At 41.4% G+C, this 27,159-nt stretch overlaps 2 protein-coding genes across 3 annotated transcripts in view; one reads left to right on the top strand and one right to left on the bottom strand.

The window, feature by feature from the left end:
• Window positions 1–1,143: 1,143 nt before the first annotated feature.
• On the top strand, window positions 1,144–24,965 carry LOC131469261 (solute carrier family 26 member 6-like). Its single transcript, XM_058644246.1, has 19 exons — window positions 1,144–1,401; window positions 4,550–4,689; window positions 5,802–5,912; window positions 6,502–6,668; window positions 6,763–6,927; window positions 10,523–10,675; window positions 10,879–10,961; window positions 12,877–13,024; window positions 16,548–16,661; window positions 16,782–16,859; window positions 17,001–17,096; window positions 17,752–17,858; window positions 17,991–18,060; window positions 19,258–19,350; window positions 19,540–19,638; window positions 20,496–20,849; window positions 22,577–22,631; window positions 22,820–22,950; window positions 23,036–24,965. The coding sequence occupies exons 1-19, from the start codon at window positions 1,262–1,264 to the stop codon at window positions 23,060–23,062; spliced, it is 2,331 nt and encodes a 776-aa protein (XP_058500229.1). The 5' UTR covers window positions 1,144–1,261; the 3' UTR covers window positions 23,063–24,965.
• LOC131469264 (sodium- and chloride-dependent creatine transporter 1-like) overlaps window positions 24,707–27,159 on the bottom strand; it is a 22,113-nt gene continuing 19,660 nt past the window's right edge. For both annotated transcript variants that reach the window (XM_058644248.1, XM_058644249.1), the window contains exons 13-14: window positions 26,966–27,136; window positions 24,707–25,794 (exon numbers count right to left, since the gene is read on the bottom strand). In XM_058644248.1, the coding sequence (XP_058500231.1) occupies window positions 25,666–25,794; window positions 26,966–27,136 (300 nt within the window). In that variant the 3' untranslated portion in view covers window positions 24,707–25,665. The remainder of the gene's footprint in view (window positions 25,795–26,965; window positions 27,137–27,159) is intronic.

The raw sequence follows: 27,159 nt of genomic DNA, 5'->3' as shown, positions 1-27,159 counted from the left end.
ACCAAGCTCTTCAGCTCATCAGGCAGTCATCAATCTCAGGTGTGTTGGAGGGGGTGGAGTTCCCAACTCCACCAGCAGATGGAGCCAAAGCTGTTCGTGGTCAGAGTCATCTCAGGGGAATGTAGCGCCCCTCCAGGACACAGCCTCTCGTGACATCACAGAATGAATGAATGAATTTCACATTCCAAAGACAAGACAAATGAATAAACAAGTAAAAAGTAATGAAAATTAAATAAATAAAAAGGACACTTCTGCATTAGTACGATGAGATATGATGCAATAAGATATGATTTGACAAAGCAGTGTTTTTGTATATGGTTAACAGTTGTGACCCAAATATCAATCAAACGTGACGAGAACAAACAGCTAATAAATATCGTTCTGTATGAGTAAAATGACTCCTTTGGTTTCATTTCACTCACATTATCATGCACATAAGTGATTGCGCTGTAGGAGACGGCAGCATTTCCAGTCAATTTCCCCGAGGGAACCTCCCAAAGGGATTAATAAAGTCGTCTGTCTGTCTGTCTTTCTGTCAACTAAAAGTTTGGATTTGTTTGGGGGCCCCCAAACAAACCTCCAGCGACCCATCTGTGGGTCCCAACCCAGTGTTTGGGAATCAATACAAAAAAGTACGATACAATACAACAAGGATATGATTTAGTGAATTGTCCCCGTAGGAAAACACATTCTGAGCTCAGTGATGCTGCATATAGTATAGTTTTAGATGAGTAGACAAATAGTGGATTAAATATGATGATAATTATTTAAACTACTACACATGCATCCAATAATAAAACACAGAAAAAGTCTTAGATGTGTGTTTTCAGGACAAGTTATTTTGTCCTGAAAAATAACAGGACATTTTGGCCTTTTTCAGGACAAACTCTGTACAGTGACAGCCTGAATATGTCTTTAAATGTTTTTAATGTTCACGTTAGGAGTAAAGGTTGGAGTAGGCATTTAATTATGATTGTTAAGATTAGGGTAATTGTGTCACGTGTGTTTGTACATGTGTATGTGGTGGGTGGTGCTCTGTCACTTATAAGGACAGGAAAAGGTGTCACTCCCACAGACCAAAAAAACAGCTAAAAGGAGAGAAGTGAGGTCGCTTCACTCCAACGACACAGTGTTTGACTCTCCTCCTCCTCTCTTCTCAGGAGGATCCTGCAGCAACAAAAAAAAGAAAAGAAAAGGAGGAGCTCAAGCAGATACAAGCCTCACAAAAGGTGTGCAGGATTTGCACAAGCAGACCCAAGACATGGAGGAGAGAGATTGTCCGTCTGGGAGTTATTTTGTGCGCAGGGAGATTCTGGATGAGCTGCGTCTAGATGAAGTGGCCCAAAAAGGGACTTGGTCCACTCAACCACCCCTGGGTGAACGGGTGAAGGAGTCCCTGAGGTAATAAACCAAAAAGCAAAGTGTGACAGCATGAACTGAGACAAAGGTGATTGTATTTGGGAATGATTATGCTTTGCCATTTGTGTTTGCTTAAACTGTGTCACCATAGCCATCCACGAGGGGGCTCACTTTTGGCGCATTTCTACCGGCTCTACTCGCCCCGCCTCGCCACACCACGCCACGGTTTCAGTAGCGTTTCCACTAGCATAGTACCTGGTACCCGGTACTATTTTTAGTACCTGTTCCGGCGAGGTTACAAGCGTGCTTAAGTAGGTACTATGCGATGATTGGTCAGACTGCCGGCGGCTGACTGGCCAGAGTCCCATCACAGGAAGAGACTTCCCACACACAAATCAAGCTGAACAGTGCCGAACTGTAGATCACTTAAAACTACTTTACAATCCTAAAAACGCAGGTTACCAGGGAAACCTCTATATTTAACAGGAGTCTATTAAAGTGGAGTGGTGTATTTACCGCTGTAGTCTGTGGAGTAGGAGGCTGTACTCCGGAGACGCGGGGACAGAAACCAAGCCGAACATTGCCGAATTGTAGATAAGTTTAAACTACTTAACAATCGTAAAAACGTGGGTTGATCTCCAACAACTACAGAAGTCTGGTGTAAAGTCACTAGTCACTCTTTGTTGTTATTTTCAGCGTGAGCCGCTTTACAAACGGCACCCCATACAGGGCTTCTTCTCTTTATGACCAAGTAAATAAAACATCTCCAATCCACACAGTGTTCAAAAATGAAAATGTTGTGTGTTTTTAAAGTTATTTGACTGTGAAGTTCATCCTCAGGGTATGGAAATTTCAACTGTGTTGTCTTGGTTAAAGCTGTAGTATGTGAGCTCACTGAAACAGTGACATGCATCTCATGTTGGGCTTGCTTTGCCAGAATAGCAGTTTTCTCCCAGAAAGGCTGTGTATATACTTTATCACTTACTTTTCTCTTCCACGTTTTTTAGTCAAAGTTTAAACAGAGCCCCGCGCAGGCGTTGTTCTCTCTATCACCGTGGTTCTCAAGCTGTGGTATGTGTGCCATCAGTGGTACGCAAGCTTCTTAGTGTTCTCCTGTTTATACCTGGGTATGTGATCGGAGTGGAGCTGAAACAAATGACAACAACAGTCAACTAGAGCTGAAACAAATGACAACAACAACAAAAATACTAATTAAATAATAATAATTCGAGTCACCTAGATCTGAAACAATTACTCGAATAATCGATTATTAATCGGTTAAAACAAGATTTCTGATTAGTTCAGCTTCTTAAATGTGTATGTTTTCTATAACAAAGAAATCATTAAACACTGAATATTTTTTGTTTGTGGACAAAACATCAATGAGAAATTCATTTCAGCATTTGACAAACACTGATCGTCATTTTTTAAAGTTTTCTGACATTTTATGGACCAGGCGATTAGTCGATTAATCGAGAAAATAATCAACAGATTAATCGATTATGAAAAGAATTCTGAGTCACCTTATCTCTCGCTCCATCTTCATCTAATGTCACTATACCAGTGTGTGAAGTGTATGTGAGGAAGAGGAGGATGATTGGGAATAAATCTCCATCCGTAGCTGACTTTGCTCAACCCAGTTACAACACTGTGTTTTAACGTTGATAATAACGTTGTTACTTTGGGATCTCAATATGGTACTTGAATTTAAGAGCCATAGGTCGATTAGATCACTTGAGTCCAGGGGCAGCACAAGCCTTCATGGAGCCCGAAGCTGAATTTGGAGGACTATTATTGATAGACATGTAATACAAATGTTTAATGTTTCTTTTGGCCGCGCACCCTGGAGCAGACACAGGACAGGTAAATGTTAACACAGACAACTTTGTACACGTACAGCCTTCACACTTCTTCCACCCGATATTGCACCACACATATTCAACCATAAACTCTGCACATGCTTCACACTGTTATCATTTCAATTACACATCCTTCCGTCGAAGCTCAACCCCGCTCTACTCTCTTGCAGACGGAGCCGAGTGCAAGAGACATACAATCACCTGCGGTCACACGGTCTAATAAATAACTCAATTAGTATTCATTAAATAGAGTAATGTAAATATCTGTACAAACTTTGCAAATACGCAAACTATGGCAAATAAAGTGCTATTGTGACTAAAGTGCAAAGTGCTGCGTACCTTCCAGTTATTATGCAAAAGAACATGATTACCCACATGTGCAATATGTACAAGTAACAAAATACACTTTGTTTAGTTTAATAGCCTTGGGTTTTAAAACGTTAAAAATAAAATAGTGCTTGTTAAAACAAGCACTATAGGAAGTACGTCATGACATGCTAGGATGTAAACAAACAATAAAGTGTGGCTAGCAGAAGCTCCCAAGGAAACTGCGTGTATCTGAATTTATTGACGACATAACAAGTCACAACACACGTTGCATATACATTCTTTCCTTTTACCTCGATATTTCAACTTAAAAAACGCTACGCTTCCCTGGCTCGTCGCCATTGTCTTAGAGCGTGCAGTGAGACAGCGTGAGCAGGGCACCCGTCCACCCGTCCACCCAGCCTATCGTCATCAACGGTGTCGTCATCAATCATCTTCACCCCTGCTCTCTCCCGGCAGCTGATGTGTGGCTGTCAGATACCCGACACCGCTGCGCTTCAATCAACCGAATTGTAACACAAGTAACGCGCCACTTTACATTCTCAGTAACGGTAACGGCGTTGCAACGATAGGAGAAGTAATTAATTAGATTACTCCGTTACTGAAAAAAATAACGCCGTTAGTAACGCAATTATATTTAAACTTAAGGCTCTGCTTGACTTACATTATGCTGAGAGATTATTTATTTTCTTAAATTCATTCATAAGTAAGCCAAATATCTTGCCTACACCAGCTTTAAGCCACAAAGACATTTAAACATTAAGAAGTGGACAATGTGGCTGAAAAAGAAATTCTGTTTGGTTGATATTGAAAATGACTGCCATAATACATCAGATAATTAAAGATTTTTAGGGTTTAAGGTTTTGCTCTTGGTTACAGCTTGAAGAAACCAGTGACTTGTGGTTTAACACATTTTTCCCCAGAGGAGATTTATTCACAGCTTCTCTCGCAGGACAGTTTAACTTTGACTCCTCTGTGATGTGACGGTGTGTCTCTGTTCACAGGTGTTCAGTGCCCAGGCTGAAGAACACTGTGCAGAGCTGGGTGCCTGTTCTTGAATGGCTGCCTAAATACTCCATCAGAGAAAATGCTGTGGGAGACCTGATCTCTGGCTGCAGTGTGGGCATCATGCGCCTGCCTCAGGGTTTGTACACATTTTAAATGTTTGGCATTGTTTTTGGCACATGTTTTTTTCATGTCCAGGCCAGGCTAGCGGTCACATTGTGGTAGCGTTGTGGTTTTCGCAGTCACTACTCCCTCTAGTGGCTGCTTTGCGCGCTGCTTAAAGATTCCTCCTCGCGCGAGCAGTTTTTTTTCCTCTCATGTACTCGTACGGAGTAATATTTCGGCCACATTCACATTGTGAAAACCTGAGTTTTAGCACGATTGTGTCGCCATACTAAATTGACCGTACGTGTGAAGGTGAGGGTGAATGGTTGTTCCTCTCTGTGCGTTGGCCCTGTGATGGACTGGCAACCTGTCCACTGTGTCCCTTTCGTGGAACTGTGGATCAATGTTGCCCGTGGGAATATGATACACACACACATACAGGACACAATAACTGGGGTTTTATAGCTTTAATCTGGCTTGCAATGGGACAGTCAGCCTGAATCAATAACCCAAAAATCTGAGGGCTGTTATACAGATTTGATATTTGAAAAGAAATAAAATTAAAATATAAAATGTCCCAAAATACGGCAGTGGCCGAGGAACTAATCACACAGGACAACACAATACAAGGTCAGTAATATAACCATTTAACAAACACAATTTGACATATACAGTATAGAAAAACAGACACTTACACTACACCAATCGTCGTTCCACGAGTTTGAGTGTATTTTTTTACCGTTCAATTCGAGAAACAGTGTCTGTTACCCCCTTTGAAGCTCACCAGGCACACGTTCACACGGGCTCAATGCTGCCACCCTGTGACCAAAAAGTGTCTGTGTGCATTTCTGTGCTTTAGAAAGTGCTTTAGAAGTGCTTTCACCACTGCAAACATCCATCCACCCATTGTCTACAGCTTTACAAAAAATCACCACTAATGCTACCCACCAGTGGGGCCTGAAGTTCAGGGCCCACTGGTGGGGAAAGGACAAAACCAGGTCATTCATGTTGTAAGGGGAGGAGAGTAATATGTGGTATTTCTGGATTGCATTATAAGATTTTCCTGCATGGCCACCACCAGAATTTTCAGACTAAAATGGCCACTGAACAAACTTACTTTCTTTATTTGCATTTCCTGTTTTCCAGGCATGGCTTATGCTCTTCTGGCTTCCTTACCGCCTGTGTTTGGCCTGTACACGTCTTTCTACCCCGTGCTGGTCTACTTCATCTTTGGTACTTCCAGACACGTCTCCATTGGTGAGGAACTTAAAATAAGCTACAACATAATATACATTTTTTTGAGCACTATTTTTTTCCTGTCACAATGTCCAACAGTTGAAATGCTGCTTTAGCACAGAGGTCTTCACTTTTTTTGGTCGCTAACTCCTCACAGCTCAGGTCAAAGGCAGATGAGAGTTTATTTTCAATGGGAGAAAAGTGCAGCAAAAATGTTAACGAGCCCAACATTTTTTTTTTTTTTTTTTTTTTTCGGCTGAAGAATGTAGAAGACAACAAAAAACTGTGAAACCAAAAAAGCAATAGTTGGGATTTCCCAAATCAGATGGGATGTCAACAGAGACAGCCCAAGCTTTTATGAGGCCCTAAGCAGAATTAGATTTCGAAAGAAAGTGGCCTACTTTTATACTCAGTGTGGTGATACTGAACTTGAATAAACCAGTTTTGTGACTTTGGTTTTTAAAACTTAGAACGGCAATCTTCAACTCCAAAATAAAACCAAATAACTTAACATTATTTAGATATCTGAAGACATCTTAGTTCACTTATGCATTGGGCCGACTCTGGATGTCAACATATATAAACCAGTCCTTTGTGACTCATCGTTCAGGTACGTCTTCCTTGATAAGCATCATGATTGGGAGTGCGACAGAAAGGCTGGCACCTGACAGTAACTTTATCGTAAATGGCACCAACAGCTCTGTGGACTTTGATGCTCGGGACGCCTCCAGAGTACAGATAGCATGTTCCCTCACAGTCTTGACAGGAATCTTACAGGTATATGTCTATATTTGTACCTCAAATTATCATATTTCACAATTTTATACTAACTCCTTTGAGGGGTTCCCCCTCCCCTCCTTTCCCTCCTAAGATCGTTTTGGGTGTGATCAGATTTGGTTTCGTGGTCACCTACTTGTCTGAGCCACTGATTCGTGCCTACACGACAGGATCAGCGTGTCACGTGTGTGTGTCACAGCTCAAGTATCTGTTTGGAGTCACGCCGGCTCGATTCACCGGTCCTCTCTCCATCATCTATGTGAGTATGGCAAGCGTTTTGTATCATGCAACATATAGTTTCATATATATATAACACAAATTATTTTGGTAACACTGTACAGTAACGTGGTGCCATGGTCATGGTAAGTTCAGGTCAGGTTATTTATTTTATTATAGCCATAGGTAGATTTAGGTAGTAAAACATAAGGGAGGCACCCATATCACACACAGATTACAAGTCTTAGACATAGGGACTTTAAAAATCCTTGTTTATGTCCCACACACGTTTTCTAATACATGGTGATTCATATAGAAATAAGTCAAAATGAAATACATTTTACTTATATAGAAGCAAATTGCAATAAACATGATCTCAAGGCACTTTTTTTTTCAAAATATTTTTATTGGCAATTTTCTTAACAATAGAAGCAACAGACAAACGCATAACAATTAAAAATAAGAAATGTTGACAGAGACTATGTGTAAAAACAGAACACACACAGAGGCTTAACATAGTATCAAAATAGAATGTCCACTTGAGTACATCAGTCATGCCAAGATAGATACTATTTTGGGGGGTTAACTACAGTTTCAAAAACTCCAGGATAGGTCCCCACACACCACAAAATTTCTGTAGCATATCCGGTGTCTCATATCTCCGTTTTTCAATGTGAAGGATTCCGACTAGCTCCCTCAGCCAGGCTTCAAACTTAGGTGGCGAGTCAGATTTCCACACTCTCAGAATGCATCTCTTTGCTATGACCATGCCATAGGCCACCATTGTACTAACATTCCGACCCATCTTGTCCAAAGTATTAGAAATGCCAAGTAATGCAGTTTCAGGGTCAGGATCCAGGTTTACTTTAAGTACATGAGAATACCATCTGAAAATCGAACACCAGATATCTTGAATCCCAGGACATAGTCAAAATTGGTGCGCAAGTGTGCTATCTGATTTCTTGCACCTTTCACACAGGGGAGAAATTTGGGCAACAAGTTTATGCAACTTAACCTTCGAATAGTGTAACCTGTGTATGACCTTGAATTGAATCAATTGTAACCTAGCATTGACTGAGCGACGGTGAATGTCATTTAAAGCTTGTTTCCATATTTCATCTTGAATAGTGATGTTGAGATCAGTCTCCCACATTTGTTTAAATTTCACATCAGGCTGTGCAAGTTTGTTTGAGAAAATACAAATCAATTTTGAAATCTAACCCTTTGCTTCTGGTGGGCCAAGTAGGAGCTTAAAAAAAAGAATTTTCTTCTGGGAGGGAGTCCGATAACGAGATATTTTGCCTTATGTAATGACGTAACTGTAAATACTTAAAGTTTGATTTTGGCAGATGATATTTTTTTTGCAATAGTTCAAATGAACAGAGATGCTAATCAACATAAAGATCTTTTATGGACCCTATTCCTTTCCTACTCCACACTCTAAAGACTGCGTCTGTGTGTGAAGGGAGAAAGGCATGGTTATGCCATATAGGGGCGTGCACTGATGTCTTTGGAAGTTCACAAAATGTTCTACTCTGTGTCTTTTTTTGAGCATTAATTATCGTGTAATGCTCTCCCTTACAAGAGGCTCTTGGCCTTAGTGATGAAAAAAGAATTGCCCCGAGGAAGGTTTTTTGAGGTAGACTTTGTTCTATTGCTAACCAGGATGATATCTCAGTCTGTGGATCAGGGTCATTAGCCAGTTGCCAGTATACCGTCGCTCTGCTATTAGCAGCCCCTGCAGTAATAATGCAAGAAGCATGGTAGGCTTAGGCCGCCAAAATCCTTTGGCTTTTCAAGATGCTGTTTAGATATTATATCCCCAGATAAATGGTAAAATCACAGAGTCAATCATTTTAAAGAAGGACACTGGGATAAAAATGGGGATGTTTTGAAACAGATAAAGGAATCTTCACAGGGAAACCACTTTAATTGTATTTATTCGGCCTATCAATGACAGAGGCAATGTTCTCCATTTTTTAATATTCTTTTTCAGCGCATTTAATCTCTCTGTGAAGTTATATTTAAGTTAGTGAGTTTAATACCTAAGTATTTAACACTGTTTTTTGAAATGTTAAACTGAGTTGAGGTCGTGAACGCGGGATCTAAATCAAGGGTGCCCCTCTCGAGCGGAAAGGGATGCCTAGGAATGGGAACACTTTTAAGCCAAGAATCCACATCACCTTTTGCTTTTGACTTGTATAATTCTTGATAAAACTCTACAAATCACTTATTTATTGATGTTGGGTGCGTGAGTATATCTCCAGCACCAGATCTAATTCTAAGTTTAGCCCTACTATTTTGCAGCTCTCTAAGTTGACGAGCTCGTAGCGTGTGTGGCTTGTCTCTAAGTTCAAAGTAACGTGTACGTAGACGGAACAATTGATCGCTGACTTGTTTCGTTAAAATAGTATTGTACTCATATTTAAGGTTAGTAATTTCCTGCAATGTTTAATTGTTATTGCTTTGTTTATTAATTTCAACCAATCTTGAATTTCTTGATTTTTTTCGAGATGCCTCATAAGAGATAATATGACCCCTCATAACTGCTTTAAATGTTTCCCACAAGTATGAGTCTGAGGTATCAGAGGTGTCATTTGTGACTAAAACAAGGCACTTTTTACAGGAAGTGTTACTTCTACCTACCTTTGAAGAATAAAAGCATGGCTCAATAGGAGACCGAACATAAAGGACGCCACAAAGTTACCCAATCAATAATTCTGATTGATTGGACAAACTTAATGTAAAGTTAATGAAAGCAAAGGGGAGGAAATAAGGTGGGTATAGCGTCTGGGCCAGCCCAGCAATGGGCCGTGGGACCCAGCACGTCCTCAAAAAGACAAACAGATGAAACAAACGATGTATTTCTGCCTCTCAGCCATTGTCTTTATTGCTACATTTTCATTTCATTCATTCATTCATTCATTCATTCCTCCACAGGGTCAAAGGTCATAGTTAGATCACCAAGAAAAGAAAACATAAAAAGGCCAGAAAGTAGAGGAAACGCCACCTCACTAATTAGAAAACAAGGCCAGCATAAAACTGAATGAATGAATGAATGAATGAATAAACAGGATAAACAGGAAAAAATGAGTAAAAAAACCTGTAAACCAAACACGAAATATGCCATAACATACAAGAAGATTAATTAAGATTCAGTATCCATGCAAATCAAATAACCAAAAATTATGTTTGCATTTTAAATGCCAGAATTTAAGGCCTTACAAATAACACAACACTAGAGGTAGAATTAGAATTATTGGAATTACACTCTATATTTGCACATTATAGCCTCTGTATAAACTGTAGCTTTAAACATAGTAATGGAAAAAAGCAGCCGAGTTCTAAGGGTTAAATAAGTAACATGATAAATAAAGTCATGCATCCATCCGTCCGACTCTAAATAGTTGTAATAATTGTTTTTTCTTTCTTTATTTAACACCACAGAGTATATTACTCTGCACTTTATCATCATTAGTAGTTCTTTTATCTTCCGGTGTTCATGTATAAACACAATTATTAGTACTAAATGCTGGAAACGTCAATATTCTAAAGGAAATAATACAACTAATGTTATTTGATTTAAAAATGAACCTCCCTTTGTTCCTTCCCTCTCCCCTCCACTCGTCTCTTCACAGACTATGGTGGACATTTGTCGCCTGCTGCCTCAGACTCAGGTGCCGGAGCTGGTCGTCAGCCTGGTGTCTCTCTTTGTTCTCATCGTGGCCAAAGAAATCAACGACTGCTACAAAAAGAAGCTGCCCATTCCCATCCCTATAGAACTAATAGTTGTAAGTATGCTGAGTCCTGTCTTCTTTTTCCACGCTCAGTGCAGAGTGTGTTCAATTACCAGTCCAGCAGGGGGCATTGTGACAACAGAAATACCACTGGACTGAAGGACTGATGATCGATGACCTTCTTTGTGTGTGAGCTCAAAGTGAGGATTCACCACTGAAACTGACCACACTTCACTTTTTTTTTATTTTTCCAACAGATCGTAGCAGTGACAATCATCATCCACTTCTGTGATCTGAGCACTAAACACAGCATAGATGTGGTTGGAATGATTCCCAGTGGGTAAGCTGACATAGTCGTACTGTACGTGTCTGTGGACAAAACAAAAAGAGAAAGCAAAGAGGGAGGAGCGAGGCAGCTGTGTGTGGACATACTGTTTATATGATAGGAAACCACCAGGTTTCCTGTTTAGACGCCTAAACATCTCATCCAAAAAACTCACCGTGAGTCGACTACAGTCCATTAGGACACGGTTGAGCTGTGAGCAGGGATTCTTTGTAAGGTGAAGTCACAGTTGTGGAAACATCATACATTCATTGTATGTGATATTCATGGAATTATACTGCAGCCAATTTTGTTCTGGTGCGTTACTAAATTATTGATACGGTTTAGTGTCTTTGCCAGCTGCAGCATTTGTTTTCCCCAAAGCTGTAACAAGAGTCAACAAATTCTGCCAGATCATTAGCAGTGAAGCTAAAGGTGCAGAACTGGCCATGGCACAAATCAACTACGTGGAAAAAAATGAATACTAAAAAAAAAAGAATAGGAATTTGACATTGGTTTGGTGTAAATAAAGCACAATGATGAAACTTATTGAGGCAACTTTTATGTCAGTTTTAGATTATGGAGACATTTCATACAGGCATGCATCAGCTACAACTCCACACCCACTTGACACCATATAGCATTCAGCCCTGAGATTTATTACAGGCGACAGCTACAACACTCATCATTGTGACCTGTATTCAAAAGTGGAATGGCCCGCTATCTAATACGCGTGATAGACGCTGGATTTTATTTATTTTCAAAGCTCTCGCTGGTCTCACTGCAAGTCTCCATCATACACGTTCAAAGGACTGGCTCACACTGCAGGTTTCCTCTGTTAACACTGAATTTGGAAAATCCTGTTTTTCTTACTGTGCACCTGCAACCTGGAACAAACTTATCACACTTTTATCACTAGGACCATTTAATTCCATCATTGCATCTTATTCTACTTCCAAATGCTCCTGTTCTTAGCTAGACCTCTCTGTTTTTATTATTTTGTCACTTTATTTTTTTGATATTAGAGGATAAAGCGGTAGATGATGACTGACTGATTTTTTTGATATTTCGGATATGCTTATGTGTTTTTCAAATGTTTTGTGTTTTGTCTCGGCAATGTTGTAAATGAGGTTGCTCCTCAATATATTTCTGAGTTTAAATAAAGGTTATAAATAAAGGTTATAAATAAAGGTTATAAATAAATAAATAAATGATTAATGCAATCTAAATAATTTGTAATAATATTCAAGCACCTGCTACTCCGAGGTGGCCAGAACGAGGCCCCAAATCAAATTTAGCTTAGGGCCCCATAAAGGCTTGCGCCAGCCCTGTAATATGGAATGTTGGTTTGCTATATTAATTTTTTTTGCACAATAAGCCAATAAGTTTAACTCATCCTTATTACACACCAGTAGTGAACACAGACACATCGAAGAAATGGGGGATCTGGTGCCTTGCTTAGGGGCGCCCCAGATGCTAAGGTTTATAAATTGGAAACACTAAACCAAACAGTTTTAACAACTCATTATTAACAGTTCATTGTGTGAACTATTGGGCTTTTTTCTTTCCTTGCCTTACCAGACAAGGAAATATTTAATTATGCCTGATTGGTCTGTTAAGAACCTTGTAACTTTTGTGAAGACAAGTGTCATAAAAATAAAGTTTATTATAGCAAAACCCAATTATAACAATAATAAAACAGATTAAAGAAAAATAGAGAGAGAAAAAAACTACAACAATAAGAATAAAATAGAGCATGACACAGGGCTTAAGACGGGTCACACAGAGACACACAACCATTCACTCACAATTTACAATTTACAGTGTCCAATTAACCTCTCTATATTTTTTGGACCGTGGGAGGAAAATGAAACTGTACATGACGCTTGATTGAAAAAAACAACCCAAAAACTGTATTGTCCTCTTGTTCCAGGCTCAATGCTCCCCAGGTTCCACAGGCCAGTTGGTTCTTAGAGGTGATCAGTGAAGCCTTTGCTTTGGCCATTGTGGGCTATGCCATCAACATTTCCCTTGGCAAGACATTTGCTCTCAAACATGGCTACAAGGTGGACAGCAACCAGGTAAGCCACCAACGCTGAGAGCCCTTTAGAACTCATACTAACACCTGTCAACCAAGCACAGGTCTGAACACCTACAGTCAATTTAGAGTGTCCAATTTGCCTAATCTGCATGTTTTTGGACTGTCGGAAGAAACCGGAGAACCGGGAGAAAAGCCACGCACACACGGGGAGAACATGCAAACTCCATGCAGAAAGAACCTTGTTCTGCAAACAAACATAATATCACACATCACAGATCACACATTTTTCACAGACTTGCTGAAACTTGTGACTCTGCATTAGTGGGAAACTTCACTGAGCTGTGACCAAACCCGGCCTCGTGTTTTTCTTGTTTCTTCTGTTAAGTTTGACACAGTGTGGGTAGCCCCGATCCCCATCACATCCAGGATGCATTTTATTGACATGTCGTACATGTGATGTCCACATGTGAGTGGATCACTTAGAGCTGGTGTGAATACCAGGTCTGAATGGAACCATTTTCACACAAACAACTGTGAGTGTTACACAATGTGACTCACTGCTTACAGGAAATAACCAAACACTGGTCAAATATTTGACAGTGTGACCATGAGTCATTTCACTGATTCATCTTTTTTTCCATCTCCATGTTTTTTCATGGGGAGTGAAAACTAGTGTAGACGGGTATCCAGTAACTTTATTTGCTGATCCAGGTACAAATCTGGACAGTTTAGTGTAAAATATTGAAATTATGTGTGTGATTAAAATTGGTACATCTACTGCTGCCTCTCTGGTCAAACACCAGCTACTACTGGAGGTCTCACTTTAGCCCCTTTTCCACCTCGGCACGGCACGGGTTAAGTTGGTTTGCCACAACAAAATAGTACCTACTCAACGTGGGCGGAGTCATCACTGCACAGCTGCATGAAACTGCGACTGTGACTTCGTTTTACATGAGACACACCCAAACAAGTGACTGGTGACTTGTAAAGCAGTTGTTAACTGAATCATTACAATCAGTTCATTGAAATATTTGTTCAGTACTTCCTCCATGACCGGAGCACAGACTCCGACTGACACAGTCACTGGGGACTGAAATACAGCGTCAGGGTTTGTGATGCCGCTCACCGCCCGCAATCAGCAGTGCTGTCGCTAAATACACACGACTCCTCTATTAAATACTGACATTTTAGACATTTCCCTGGTAATTGTTGGAGATGAACTCACATTTTTTTAGGATAGTTAAGTTTTTTTCACTGATCTACAGTTTGGCATTGTTCAACTTGATTCTTGTCTCGGACGTCTCACGCCTGACCAATCAGTGGCCGGCAGTCTGGAAACGTCACGCATAGTAACAGAAGAAAAAAAAAAAAGGTACCAGGCACTATCGCTAGTGGAAACACAAAATAAACCTGCCGTGCGACTCGACTCGTCAAGGCACACTTCACACGACTTCACGTTTCCTACTATAGCCGTGTGTTCTGTTTTCGTGTCTGTGGAGACACCTAGTGTTGTGCTTTACATCACGACTGCTATGCTAGCAAAGTATACGGCAGTGAACCTTAGGTTGAGGAAATAACCCCGGATTGTCTGAAACACAGAGATACCGAAAGAAATGCAGAAAGGGAACAGCTTTCAGGAAGCAACACTAGCAGTGTTTTGGTGACAGAATTATATCTATATAACTTTGTGTTAGAGGGTCAAGGGAGGAGCTGGTGCCAATCCAAGCTGACATTAGTTAAAGGGCAGGTTACACAGTGTACAGGTCAGCAGCTTATCACAGGGCCGAAACACCTATGGTCCATTTGGAGTCTCCAGTTAACCTAAACCCATCCGATCAAACATCGAAAAACACCCCACAGTGTATTCTCTGATGCAGTCTCCTCCAGTTATTTTTAGCATCTTTATGTCACACTGACACCGCAGCCACAATCTGTTTCTCCCTTTGCATGCACAGCAGGTCCTGCCTTCACTTCACAGGAAACAATTATTAATGATCCTCTGAAAATAGATACACTCAACAACAAAAACTTCTCCTTGCTCCACAACTCTTTTCAGGGGTTTTTTATGACCTGCACCTGCAGCAGTACACACATACACTCAAACGCATGTAACTGGGATCATTTTGTGCCAGAGAGAAATGGTTAGGGAGAGCACTACGTGTCTAAGAGCTTGCCTTCTAAATCATTCAGCACCAATCACAGCTGCTGTTTCCTTCACCATGCAGCTCCAAGTTTCCTGGATGCAGTCTACAACGGGACAACTAACACTTACCGAATTAACCGAAATACCTTTGTAACAAACATCGGTAGACAACGCTGCTGTGGCTAGTTGCTTCATCTTGTAAGAGAAGAGAGAGCGGGGAAGGATGGGGTAGACAAAAGTAGGTCACAGAGGCTGCAGTGTTTTGGTAATGACTCACAAGTCCATGATAGAGAATGCACCTGGTCTATGGCCAAGCGGGTCACTCAGAGGTGGCCACAGATATCCGTGGAGCCATTATTCTGGCCAAGCTGTCTATCATCCCTGTCAGAAAAGGTTACAAGATCAGCGGGCCCCACACCGTGCCCTGCAAGATGGCTGTTTGCTTCATTTTGGTCTGTCTCTTCTCTGCTCCTGTCAGTACTGCCATTATGTCTGCCCCTGTGCTAAAGAGGCTACTCATGATGACTGATACACTTCTGCTAGGTGTTATACTTGCACCCTTGGCAACTTTGCCATGTTTGATGCCGTCTCCAAGACATGCAGCTACCTGACCCCAGATAAGGAGACAGTCACCCTACCAAGAGTAAACTTATGGTCTGGACTCAACCCCGGGTGAGAGTGCAGTATTCTGAAACTCTTTATGGCCTCTTCTTTGTATTTTTTAGTCGTACTCCAACCTGTTTGCAGCTGTCTCGTTTTAATTGCACAAAGTTGCTTTCGCCTCCATCTTTTTTGACATAAAACTAATCAAATCTTTCTCTGTGTAGCACAGGAATGTCTGTGGGTGACTTAACAATGCTACTATACTGACACAAAAGCCGTGTTTTCATTGAGTGGAACGGTTCAGTTTGGTACGTACAGTGTGGGACGTTTTGGGTTATTTTGCGTTTCCATTAGGAATAGTACCAAGATAACCCGCCCAACCATTTCATTTTTTGGCACCCTTCCTTGTGTGACCAGAGTAAAAAGGTGCGGTACAGTCAGGAATAAAAGAGCTACTGGATGTCCTCCTGTGTTGTCTGTTGTGTTGTTGTCTATTGTGACGCGTTTGTTTGACGTCACACCAGTGAAATGTCACGCTATGTATCTCGCTGACAAAGCCTACCATGTAAGCATCTCAGACGAAATGCAAGCCTGACCCAGGGATTTACCATCCCGAACCGTGGTGTACTGTACCAAACGGAACCGTACCGTGATGGAAACACAAAGCAAAAGAGAATTGTGTGGAGCTGATAAGCTTAACCAGCATTTGGCCCATACTTCCTACAAACACTGGCATGAAAACTACGTTTTGGCAAGTGGAATAACATGCCACAAAAACTCTGTTTCACCTGTCATTGTGTTTCTCTTCTTCATCCAGGAGCTGGTGGCTCTGGGTCTCAGTAACACCGTGGGCAGCTTTTTTCAGTGCTACTCTGTGACCTGCTCATTGTCCCGCAGCTTCATCCAAGAGAACACAGGGGGCAAGACACAAGTAAACACACCTACACAGATGTGCACTCACAGCACATTGCCTCTAATTTGTACTGTATATTCAGCTAGAGAGCATTTATTGTGCAGTATGAGTGTTTGCAGTGTGTGGGCTTTGTTATAGGTTGTGGGAGTGATTTCATCCGTCATAGTGCTGATCACAGTTTTGAAAATAGGTGCTCTCTTTGAAGACCTCCCCAAGGTAACACTCTCCTCCCTGTGCTGTTTCTTGCTAATGATCATTATCTGTCCTGGCATAAAATTTAACAACCAAAAAAAGCTGTTGGTGTACGCAATTAAATCTGTGCATGTGTGTGTGTGTCTGTATGTGTGTCTTCATCAGGCCGTTTTATCTACGATAGTGCTTGTGAATTTGAAGGGAATGTTCAAACAGGTCATGGATGTGCCAATGCTCTGGAGGACCAACAAGGTTGATCTGGTACGATTTCACGCTCTCGGCCTGCTCAGTTCAAAACTGTGTACATGTTACGTCATCGAGACTCATAGACTGTGTTTAAAAAGTGGAAGCAGCAAAACTCCTACTTTGAAGCCTCAAATCTTGATATTTAGAACCGAGAGTTCCCCGATATCCCCACTAGAGCTGTCACTTACACTACAAGTGACACCATGTTAGTTGGTAGGATAGGTGAATTTAGCAGCTGAGACCAACACCTCAGGAAAATGTTAACTGTGCAAATTAGAGTATAAGGGTATTAGGGCCACATAGAGAAAAAAAAAAAAATAATTAATTTACGAGAATAAAGACATAAATCTACAAGAAAAAAGGTGTAATATTCTAACCTGTTGTTTTAGAAGAGAGTAAGGAAAGTAAATGTATGACTCTAATCTCCTAAATTTACGACTTTTATCTCGTAATATATGACTTTAATCTCGTAAATTAAGACTTTATTCTCAAAGTCTGTGAAAGAATTATTTTCTCAATAAGGCCTTAATATTTTGTGAATTTTCCCAGACTTCCATTCAAACCAAATTCTTTTTGCAACTAAGGGAGTCGCCCCCTGGTGGCTGCTACCCTGCAAACTGGATACGTGTTGCCCCCCCCATTGACTCTCTGTGTTTACACTGCCCTCTAGCTGGTGTGGCTGGTAACGTTTCTGTGCACCCTCCTGTTCAACTTAGACTTGGGTTTGGCCATCTCCATGGGCTTCTCCATGCTCACCGTCATCTTCAGAACGCAGCGGTAACTGCACAGCACTTATTGTCAATTATTAATATTATGCATGTAAACATTATTGTGGATGATTCTGGTGTTTATATGTTTTTCCCGTCACAGTCTGTGCTCTAACGTTGTCATTTTAATTCCTGATTTCAGACCCCGTTACTCTGTCTTAGGCCTGGTGTCAGGCACTGAGTTGTATCTAGACACCGAGAGCTACAGGGAGGTAAGAACCTCTTAGTGATGAATGTGAAATGCTATGTAACATAGTCGGCGACAAAAAGTTATCAGGTAACAGTGTGTAAATCTCACCCTTCACTTCCTAGTGTGACACTGGAGAACCTACAGTGTGTAGCCTTCAAAGGATGTTTGTGTAGTTTGTCCACTGTGGGCTACTGTAAAAACATGGTGGTTCAAATACATATATACTACCACATTATTTATTAAACTGAACACACTGGAAGTTTGGTTCAATTACAATACAAAAAAAATAAATAACAATCACATCATTACAAGTAACTATAGGTTGTTTAAAATGAGGGTCAGTAAATAGAATATTTGAAAATAGATAGATATGAGCAAATGTTACAGTCAGGGGGGTGAACATGTGGAATACTAATCATTATTATTACTAAATAATGCATTTTTTAAAACATGCAGGACACTAAATACAGTTCAAAACTGTCTTTAACGATACCAAAATATGATTTAAGCTGGTGGAAATATGTTAAATCTAAGTTATGTATATCGTTACAGTTCAAAGTGAACAAGATTGAATTTGTTAATTTGGATATGATAAACTAAACTTTGGAAGCGTTGTGCTCACTATTTGGCGAGCATAAATCTCTGTTGATCTCATGTGTCACATCATCCTATTCGTTTTTAATACTTCATTATAAACCATTTATAAGAGCAGTCTTCTTGTAAAGTGGTACCATATTTATTTTTGTTTGTTTTACATTGAGAATTCCACCACCTCCATTAAACAGTGGTTAATGTATTTCTAGCCAATGTTAATTTTCTACATATCTCCATGACAACAGTTTTCACCTGACCACCCCTCAGTAGGAAATGCTGTAATATTACAAGCTTTTTTTTTTTTTCACGGTCGTGGCATGGGTACCAGGTTTGGTCCAGATTGAAGGAGCTCAACAAACACCATTAAATATTAATTTGTGAGCATATAAACTCCATATAGGGCAGAGACATGCGTAGCTGAGGCCAGAACTGAACAAAAAATTAGATCATCTAAAATTTGGCTGAACTGAACTGACCGCTTAGAAGAGGAGACTGTGGGGATTGGGGTTGAGGGTTGTAGGAAAACTCCATTTAGATAAACAATACCAGGGGGAGGTGGGGAGTGCCAACATGAGCAGAAGCACATGTGTTCTGAACTCTTCAACCCTATAATGTCTCCCTGCAGGCTAAAGAGATTCCAGGAATCAAAATCTTCCGTTCATCTGCGACTATCTACTATACAAATGCTGAGATGTACTTGGAGGCCCTGCAAGAGAAGGTTTGGCTTCATTTGTGTGTGTGTGCGTGCGTGCGTGCGTGCGTGCGTGCGTGCGGTCATATTTTACTACACCCTACAAATAGTCGTTGTTTGGTGTCTCCAGCACCCTTTAATTGCTTTTCATCATCTCTCGTACTCATCTCACCTTCTCTTTTATCTCCTCAATACCACGCTCGGCTTTGCGAGCAGAGTGAAATTGATATTGGGAAGCTGCTGACGGCAAAGAACAAGCGAAAGGAGGAGCTGAAGCACAAACAGGAGAAAGAGAAAAAGAAAGAGAACGCAGAGGTAAACAGGTGTAATCACAAATGCCATTTCCTGGTTTAAAACGATCTACATAGGCCTTTTCTAGTCTTGATGATCACTCAAAGCTGCTTTACACTACGTTGTGTTTTTCTATCACAGATCTTTCATACCCATTCGCACACTGCAGGAGCTACGTGTCTTGCCCAAGGACACGTCGTTGTGTACACACACACACACACACATACATTCTACCACTGATCCACTGTCTCTCATTTAAATATAAAGTAATGCCTGTTACATTTAAACCATTGCCAAGTCATAGTAAACATAGTTCACACAATGCAGTCCTGGCTATAGTGGTGTCTAGATCTCATGCCACCTGCACACAGGAAGTGGTTGGTTTTATGTCAAGACAGACGGAGACTGCAAACCAAAAACACTCAGAAAGGTTTTTTTAAAGAATTTTGTGGCTTAAATAATTTAAAGAGTTTGATGGGATCAATGCTTCTTGACGCCCCCCCGCCGCTGCTCTGCTGGTGTATACACACAAACGCTCCCTCAGTCGGGTCCGACATAACCTTTAAATACTGTAGCTTTGCATCGTTTGTGTTCACAAAACCCAAACATCATCCCCGGTGGGTCAGTGGTAGAGCATGTCTTCTTTTTACTGGAACGTTGTGGTTTTGATTCCTGGCTCCGTTACATGTCTACATGTGCCAATGTGTCTATGGGCAAGACATGAGCGTGCTGTGTGAATGGATGAATGGCAGAACTGTCGTGTAAAGCAGCTTTGAGTGGTCAGCGAGACTAGAAAAGAGCCATACTTTATAAATAAACAAAACTTAATCGCATATGAATTTCAGCTGATGGGTGTTTCTACTTTTTTCAACTGTTGGCAGAAAAAAGCAGCCAGACACTTGACCAACGGTGCACACTACTTGAAAAATGAAGAAAAAGCCTCTGAAAGACTAAATGGACAGAGTCAAGTGAACGGCGCAGCCATCTCCCTGACAGAAACCTCTGCAAATGGGCTCAGTAAAGGAAACATTAACTGGGCTTACCAGCACGACACGACCATGGTGAACTCAGACTCAGAAGCAGGTTTCCGGGATGACGACAGTCTCAAGCAGGCGTCGCACCGTGGCGACGAGGAGAAGGAGGGAAGGAGCAGTGGAACACGCACACACAGCATCATCCTGGACATATCGACCACCGGCTTTGTGGACACAGTGACGACGAACACGTTAAAAAATGTATGTTTTTTTTTTTTGACAGTGTTAACGTGATCACCTGATATGTTGGTAGGACAACAGACGGGGGGGGGGGGGGGGGGTTGTTGGGGGGGAACAGGTTTGAAGTAACAAAACTTAGCAACAAAAAACTCACTTGAAAACAAGGGCATAAAATCAGAACCAAGGCAAGAGCGTGAAATAAGGCAATGGCGTGGACAAAGGCTGGATGTGGCATGAATGATGACACTCTGCCACTAGGCAAAGGGAGATGCAGAAACTAAATACACATGAGGGTGGGCCAACAGGTGGAAACAATCAGGGCAATCAAGGGAGGTGATCAGGCTGGTGACAGGAAGGGCAAGTGGTCTGAAATGAGAGGAAAGTTACTTTCAAAATAAAACACAGGAAGTCACAATATAAAAACAGGACAGGTCTCACCGAGGTGTGACACCCACAATAAGTTGATTGCGGTGAATTTCCATGATTGGGATAATTGTGAATAGAGAAAAATGAAAAAAATGTAAAAGGTCCAGTGGGTAAAATTTAGGATGGTTTATTGGCAGAGATGTAATATACTACCCAATACTGTACTAAAATATACTAATATACTAGAATAAGCTTCTCATATGTAGTTTAGGCAAAGGCCTTGCTTTACAGAGGCCACCATCTTGCACTACCAGATCAGCCATTGTTTTGTCAAAGTGGACCTGAAAAAGGTGCAGTGTGTAAAATTTAGCAACATTTCCATGTTCTATGTAGCCCTCAGTTAGCATCAGAACTCTGTATAGTGTACTGTAAAAACATGTTGGTTTGTAGAGCTGATATCAATATAAAAGGCTCATTCCAGGCTAAAGGAAAAAACACTGTGCACTTAAAGGCCACATAGACCGGAAGCTCCAATTAACGCTGCGTCATTATCTCGTTTATGAAACCCTAAAGTTTCAGAACAAACAGTTCAGCCACTGCTGAGATAATAGTGTTGTATTGTTTTCCTGGGCTCTGCGAAGCTGATCGGCACTTCCTTAATTTGATGTTGTCATCAGAAATCCTCACCACTCCTCTCACCTACGTAGCGCCTCCCGGTGTGGGCACCAGTCCGGGCACATCCGGTTGCGTACATTCAACCGTAGAAGAAGAAGAACTACTCTCGTTGTAGCTGCTGAGATGCAGAGCATCCACCGTGCCAGAGGGGGAGCTGTGTATCTGAGAGCTGGCCTATCTATTACGTCACTTCGAGGTACCTGGCCAATCACAGGACAGTAGGAAAGCTCTCGTTGGCTGGCCAATCACAACACAGTCCACACAGTTCTGGAGGTGTGATTTTGGTCTGAAACAGCGTGGCTGACGAGAGCGTCAGTGAGGAGATATTTTGATCGGCTCGTTTGCAGCGATTAGGAGGTTTTTAACCATGAAAACAAGTTAATATATCTAAGTAGACCTCCATAACTAACATATATGTGTGATACAAGCATTCTATGTCGCCTTTAAAAAAAAACTCATTTTATTTTCAATTTCTGCAAAATTAAAAAAGTTCACCTCAATGTTACACACTAGACCTTTAAGAGTTTTGTTTTACAAATAAGGGTAAAGGAATATCACTTAAGATATAATTTGATATAAATAGCAAGATAATCATGTATTAAAATTCCATATCTTCCCGTGCCTACATAGAGGTCCTTTATTATTTTTCTTTTTTTCAAGGACAAAAGACAAAAACAGGCAAAGTAATGTCTATGATTTTCTCTCAGATCTTCAGGGACTTTGGGGAGGGTGACGTGGACGTTTATCTCGCCGGCTGCCAAGGTGAGTGGCATGCCAGACAAAATAGAGACAAAGCTAATGTCCTTAATGCAGAGTCAAGGCACAGGAGCTCTGGATAATGAATGTATCAAGGCCTCAGCCTCAGCGACGCCACATTGTTCTTTGTCTGACATGTCAGTGGAGCATAAATGTTTATTTCTCTAATCTCGTGGTCTGCCATTGTCGCGCAGCCTGTGTGGTGGAGCAGCTGGAAACTGCAGCTTTCTTCTCCGAGTTGATCCCGAAGACCAAGTTGTTTGTCACGGTCCACGACGCGGTGATTCACATTCTCCAGAAGAAGCAGCAGAGGGACCTCATGCTAGTACGTTCATCCCTGTGACAGCTTCACTCAGTATCACCACGGGCATTTCTCCTGAATGTTTCTGCTTTTTCTTTTTTTTTATTAGGATATTTGCTGCAACACTCAGATGTAACCATCAGGGGTCAGACTTTCCCAGCTCTCACCACCTTCCTCCTTCTCCTCCTCTCTGGTTCCACTCCTCACCATTGGTCTTCATTGTCTCCTCCCCCTTTCAGTGGGGAAGAATGCACCACCTTGACATGGCGGCTGGTTGCCATGGAAACACAGGGAGCCGTTGCTGTGACAACGGGCTTTTTATGATATCTCCTAATGAGATCGCAGGCAATACGTCATTGCAGCTCTGTCTCTCGCGCTGTGGTGTGTGTGTGTGTGTGGGTGTGTGTGTGTGTGTGGGAGAATGTAACAGACTAAAAGAAGTCTTTATTTATAGCCTGTGTGACATAGTAGAGAGAGAGAGTGAAAGGGGCAGACAGACAGATGATGTGTTTGTGTCCACCTGCTGTGGATTATTGAGACAATTAAAAAGCCCTCACCCCAAATCAAAGCCAATGTCTGCCGGCCTGAATCAATAAAATGTAAATATTAGTCATGAGCAGGGAAAGACTGTGCCCTCTGGGAGGGCTCCCTAATCCTCACACTTACACCTATTTTGCTCAGAACACCCACAAGAAAAGAGCTGAGCAGCAGATATGGTATAATCGGTGCAGCTACGTGGGTGTATTTACAGTCAGCTGGGCTTTTTTCATGCATCTCATTCTTCTGACAGCTCATGCTCCCCTTTCCATTTTAAGCTCCATTCTTATCTGATGTATTATAGCTGTTTTTGTATTTGGTGAAGTGTCTGCAGTGTCATACCTGTATATGCTACATGTTTATATGCCCATCACCAACTTCAAACATGTTGTTTTGTGACTTCGGTGTTTGAAAATCACTGTTAGGATTTACTCAAGTTACACATACTGTAGTTACCAAATGAGGCAAAACAGTAAAACAGCAACTCTTCTTCGTATCACTGCATGCATAAAACGCTGATTTTCTCGATGGACTTCAATGCAGGAAGCCGTGCATACATGTATCCTGTTGGAAAAAGGCCATAATCGAACTGATAAAATAGTTTTGCTAAGTGGCTAAAAGGCTAAAAATCTGTTTTTCTTCTCTATCCCATTGTGATAAGTCACATCTTGCAGAAGACAGAAGCTTAATTAGACGGCTGAGATCTCAGGTGTTGGTCGTGAAAAAGTATCCCTAACCCTAACAGAAGGTAACCACAAGGCTTTACTTTCATTGAGAGAACACTATGGGCAATTTTTTCTCTCCTTTGATGTGTAGCTGTACAGTTAAAATGTATTCATTTAACCTGGTTGTTACATCTATTTTTGTTTCTTTTTAAACTGCCCTGATTGTTTGCTCTCTCCCGTAAGAAGAGGAGTGACCTACTATAAATGCCAGTGTCGCAATGTTTCTGGTCTGGCCTGAACTTGCCTGTGCGTCTCGTTTGTTAGTCATCAGGTCCACAAAAGCACCACTCCAACACAAACACTGTCAAGTATTAACGAATACGCAGCATATTCCCTTGTAACTGTTGCTGTGTTCACTGACACGTGACACTTCCAGGTAATGGCTTTGTTAATGTTTGACTGTGAGAACTTTCTTGGGACATACAGATGTAATAAAAGTGTACCAATGTCATTTGCATGTACCCGGTGTGTTTTATGAATATGTAAATAAAAGAAAAGCCCACAGAACTACATCAGGATCCATCTTTATCTGGCCGTTTATTGCTTCTTTCCTTACATGGCATCAAATTCTCTTTCACCCCCGTGCACATCCCCGTCTCCTGCCTTTGCAAAAAAAATCCACTCTTAAGATTCTCTCTGCTTCAATTTCGGTGTAAATATTGATCATCATCCCCGCCAAATATTGTTAACACTAATGCACAGACCCTACAATACACTGGTTAGTTAAGTGGTGGGTTAGTCTTTTTCTTTTTTTCTTTTCTTTTTGTACAAATGGAAGTTGTATTTTCATTTTTTTTTTACTTTTAATTAGGAGAATACACAATGCTACATGTAAATGGAGACACCGCTGCCATAGTCCACACACACACACACACACTCTCGCTCTTCATGTTAGACACGTACACTCTCATGCGTGCACACACACACACACACACTCACACTCAGACCATGGCATATAAGCAACAGATATGAGGGTTGTTTGTTTTTAAGTTTGACCAGAATACAGATTCTCCATTCCCTCACGATGACATGTCGAAAGGCAGCCGAACTATAACACAGAGGCGCAGAGAGGGAAGATATCGCAACTACACTGGACACGTCACACTTACAGAACAAGACGTGACACAACGGCACAAAGGCAGGGACTGGAAAGAGGGGCGAGTTGGCGAGGTAGCGTCAGAAAGCAGAGGAGAGGGAGCGTCAGCTGGCGATGACTGTATAACATGTGGGTGTGTGTTTCAGTTCTTCTCCCATCTAATCTTTGGTCCATTTGTCCAGGGCTGTTTCGTAGCTTTTAAAACTGCTGTGAGGTGCGTAACTGATCTGCACTTTGCTATCACTGGGCCGGTGTTGGTGTGCATGCATTTTGAGTGGGTTTGTTTGTGTATGTCAGAGTGCAGATGTCGAGGATGACTTTGGACGTGTGTGTGTGTGTGTGTGTGTGTGTTCTGTCGCAGGGGGGGGGGGGCTCAGCTCTTCAGATGACGCTCTCAAAGAGAAGGGTGCTCTTGGTTTCGGCGGGCGGCAGCAGTTTGGCCTCACTCTCCGGGGCCAGGTACTCCAGGTGATGTCTGCCCCACACTGGGGTGGTCAGGTGCTGCCATCGCTGCACAGAGGAAAAAGACAAGGGCATGAGGGGCAGTTCCCTGGACTGATGTTTTTAGTCTTCTCTATTGAGCTGCTTCTTTTTTGCCGGTCTAAAATAACACTATTGCTGCCTTGATCTTATAGCCGGTACCTGGCCAGGGTGTGTGTGTGTGTGTGTGTGTGTGTGTGTATGTATGTGCTGTGAAGCAATTTGTGTTTCTCATGAGACCTGAGACTTTGCAAGACCTCCAGATTCTGAGGACTTTGGGTCAGCGGCCCTGAACAGACAGCAGGGGGAGTGGTCACAGGCCCCAATCTCAAGACATCACAGATCATTGTTCCACTTTAAGTCCATATTAACAGTGTAAAGCAACTCTTACCAGGTGGATTGGGAATCAAATTCAAAGTTACTTTACAAATTTGACCTTTAGAGTTGTTTTGACTATTTCAAATCTAATCTAACATTTGCCCTTTGCAGGAGTTCCAGTTTAGCTGCTTTCTCTGTTCCCTACAGGCCGTGTAGTAGTGTTGGACAGATACGGGAACCAGGCTGCAGTGTTTGACACACACAAAAAGTCTAAACTAATACAGACAGAGTGACTGTGTGACTCAGAGAACATTGGAATTATTTTGCACCACCTCAGCAGCTGCAGTTTCCTCTATTTATTTATTTATTTCACTTCCTGACAGTGACTGGTCCACAGTCTTTTTTTAATTTATTTATTTTTTAAATAAAGTTGCATTTTAACAATCATCAATTGAGAGAGCAGCTCCGACACACTCCAGGTGTGTTGGACGCTAGATGTGATTCATAAGAAAAAAAAGAATGCGTTAAGGTTGGTCCTTAATTAATTGTGATTTATGCTGACCACACTTACTGTGTTGTATATGAAAAATATTGCATATTTTGTGTTTTCTTCATACAATATACAATAAGACATGAAAAAATAAGACAAAAAAATTATTTTGAGGGTTAACTTTCTAAAAATAAAGGATTTCTTTTATGATCAGCTTTGATGTTGCTTAAAATAATCAGATTTTTTGTTTAAGAGCAGTTTTAGGAATGGTACAATTTTTGCACCTAAGGTGCTGAGTGTTACTTTTTTTTTTAAAGGCTGCATGAAGATTAAAAACAGAGACACAAGCAAAAGAAAAGGAAGGTGTACAAACACACAAATAAGCCTACTGACCTCTCGAAAAGATCCTTTGCAGCGCAGTAGTTTGTAGAGGACAGTGACGGGAATACAGAGCATGGAGGACAGAGCTAATGCCCAGCCAAGCACCTCACCCCAGAGAGGGTAAGTATACACGGTGTTGTAAGTCAGGGGCTTGTAGTTCACCACGTGGAACAGGAACACTCCCTACTTGTGCACAAAAATGTCAT

This window comes from Solea solea, chromosome 11 (assembly GCF_958295425.1).
Source record: "Solea solea chromosome 11, fSolSol10.1, whole genome shotgun sequence".
In the NCBI taxonomy this organism is placed as follows: domain Eukaryota; kingdom Metazoa; phylum Chordata; class Actinopteri; order Pleuronectiformes; family Soleidae; genus Solea; species Solea solea.
The sequence above is the reverse complement of the archived record's forward strand: the minus strand, read 5'-3'. Positions and strand labels throughout refer to the sequence as shown.

Excerpts from the sequence above, each read along its gene's own strand:
- LOC131469261 (XM_058644246.1), top strand. The coding sequence starts at position 1,262 with ATGGAGGAGAGAGATTGTCCGTCTGGGAGTTATTTTGTGCGCAGGGAG. Across the intron at positions 6,669-6,762 it reads TCTTGACAGGAATCTTACAG|ATCGTTTTGGGTGTGATCAG; the intron begins GTATATGTCTAT and ends TTCCCTCCTAAG. Across the intron at positions 20,850-22,576 it reads CGACGAACACGTTAAAAAAT|ATCTTCAGGGACTTTGGGGA; the intron begins GTATGTTTTTTT and ends ATTTTCTCTCAG.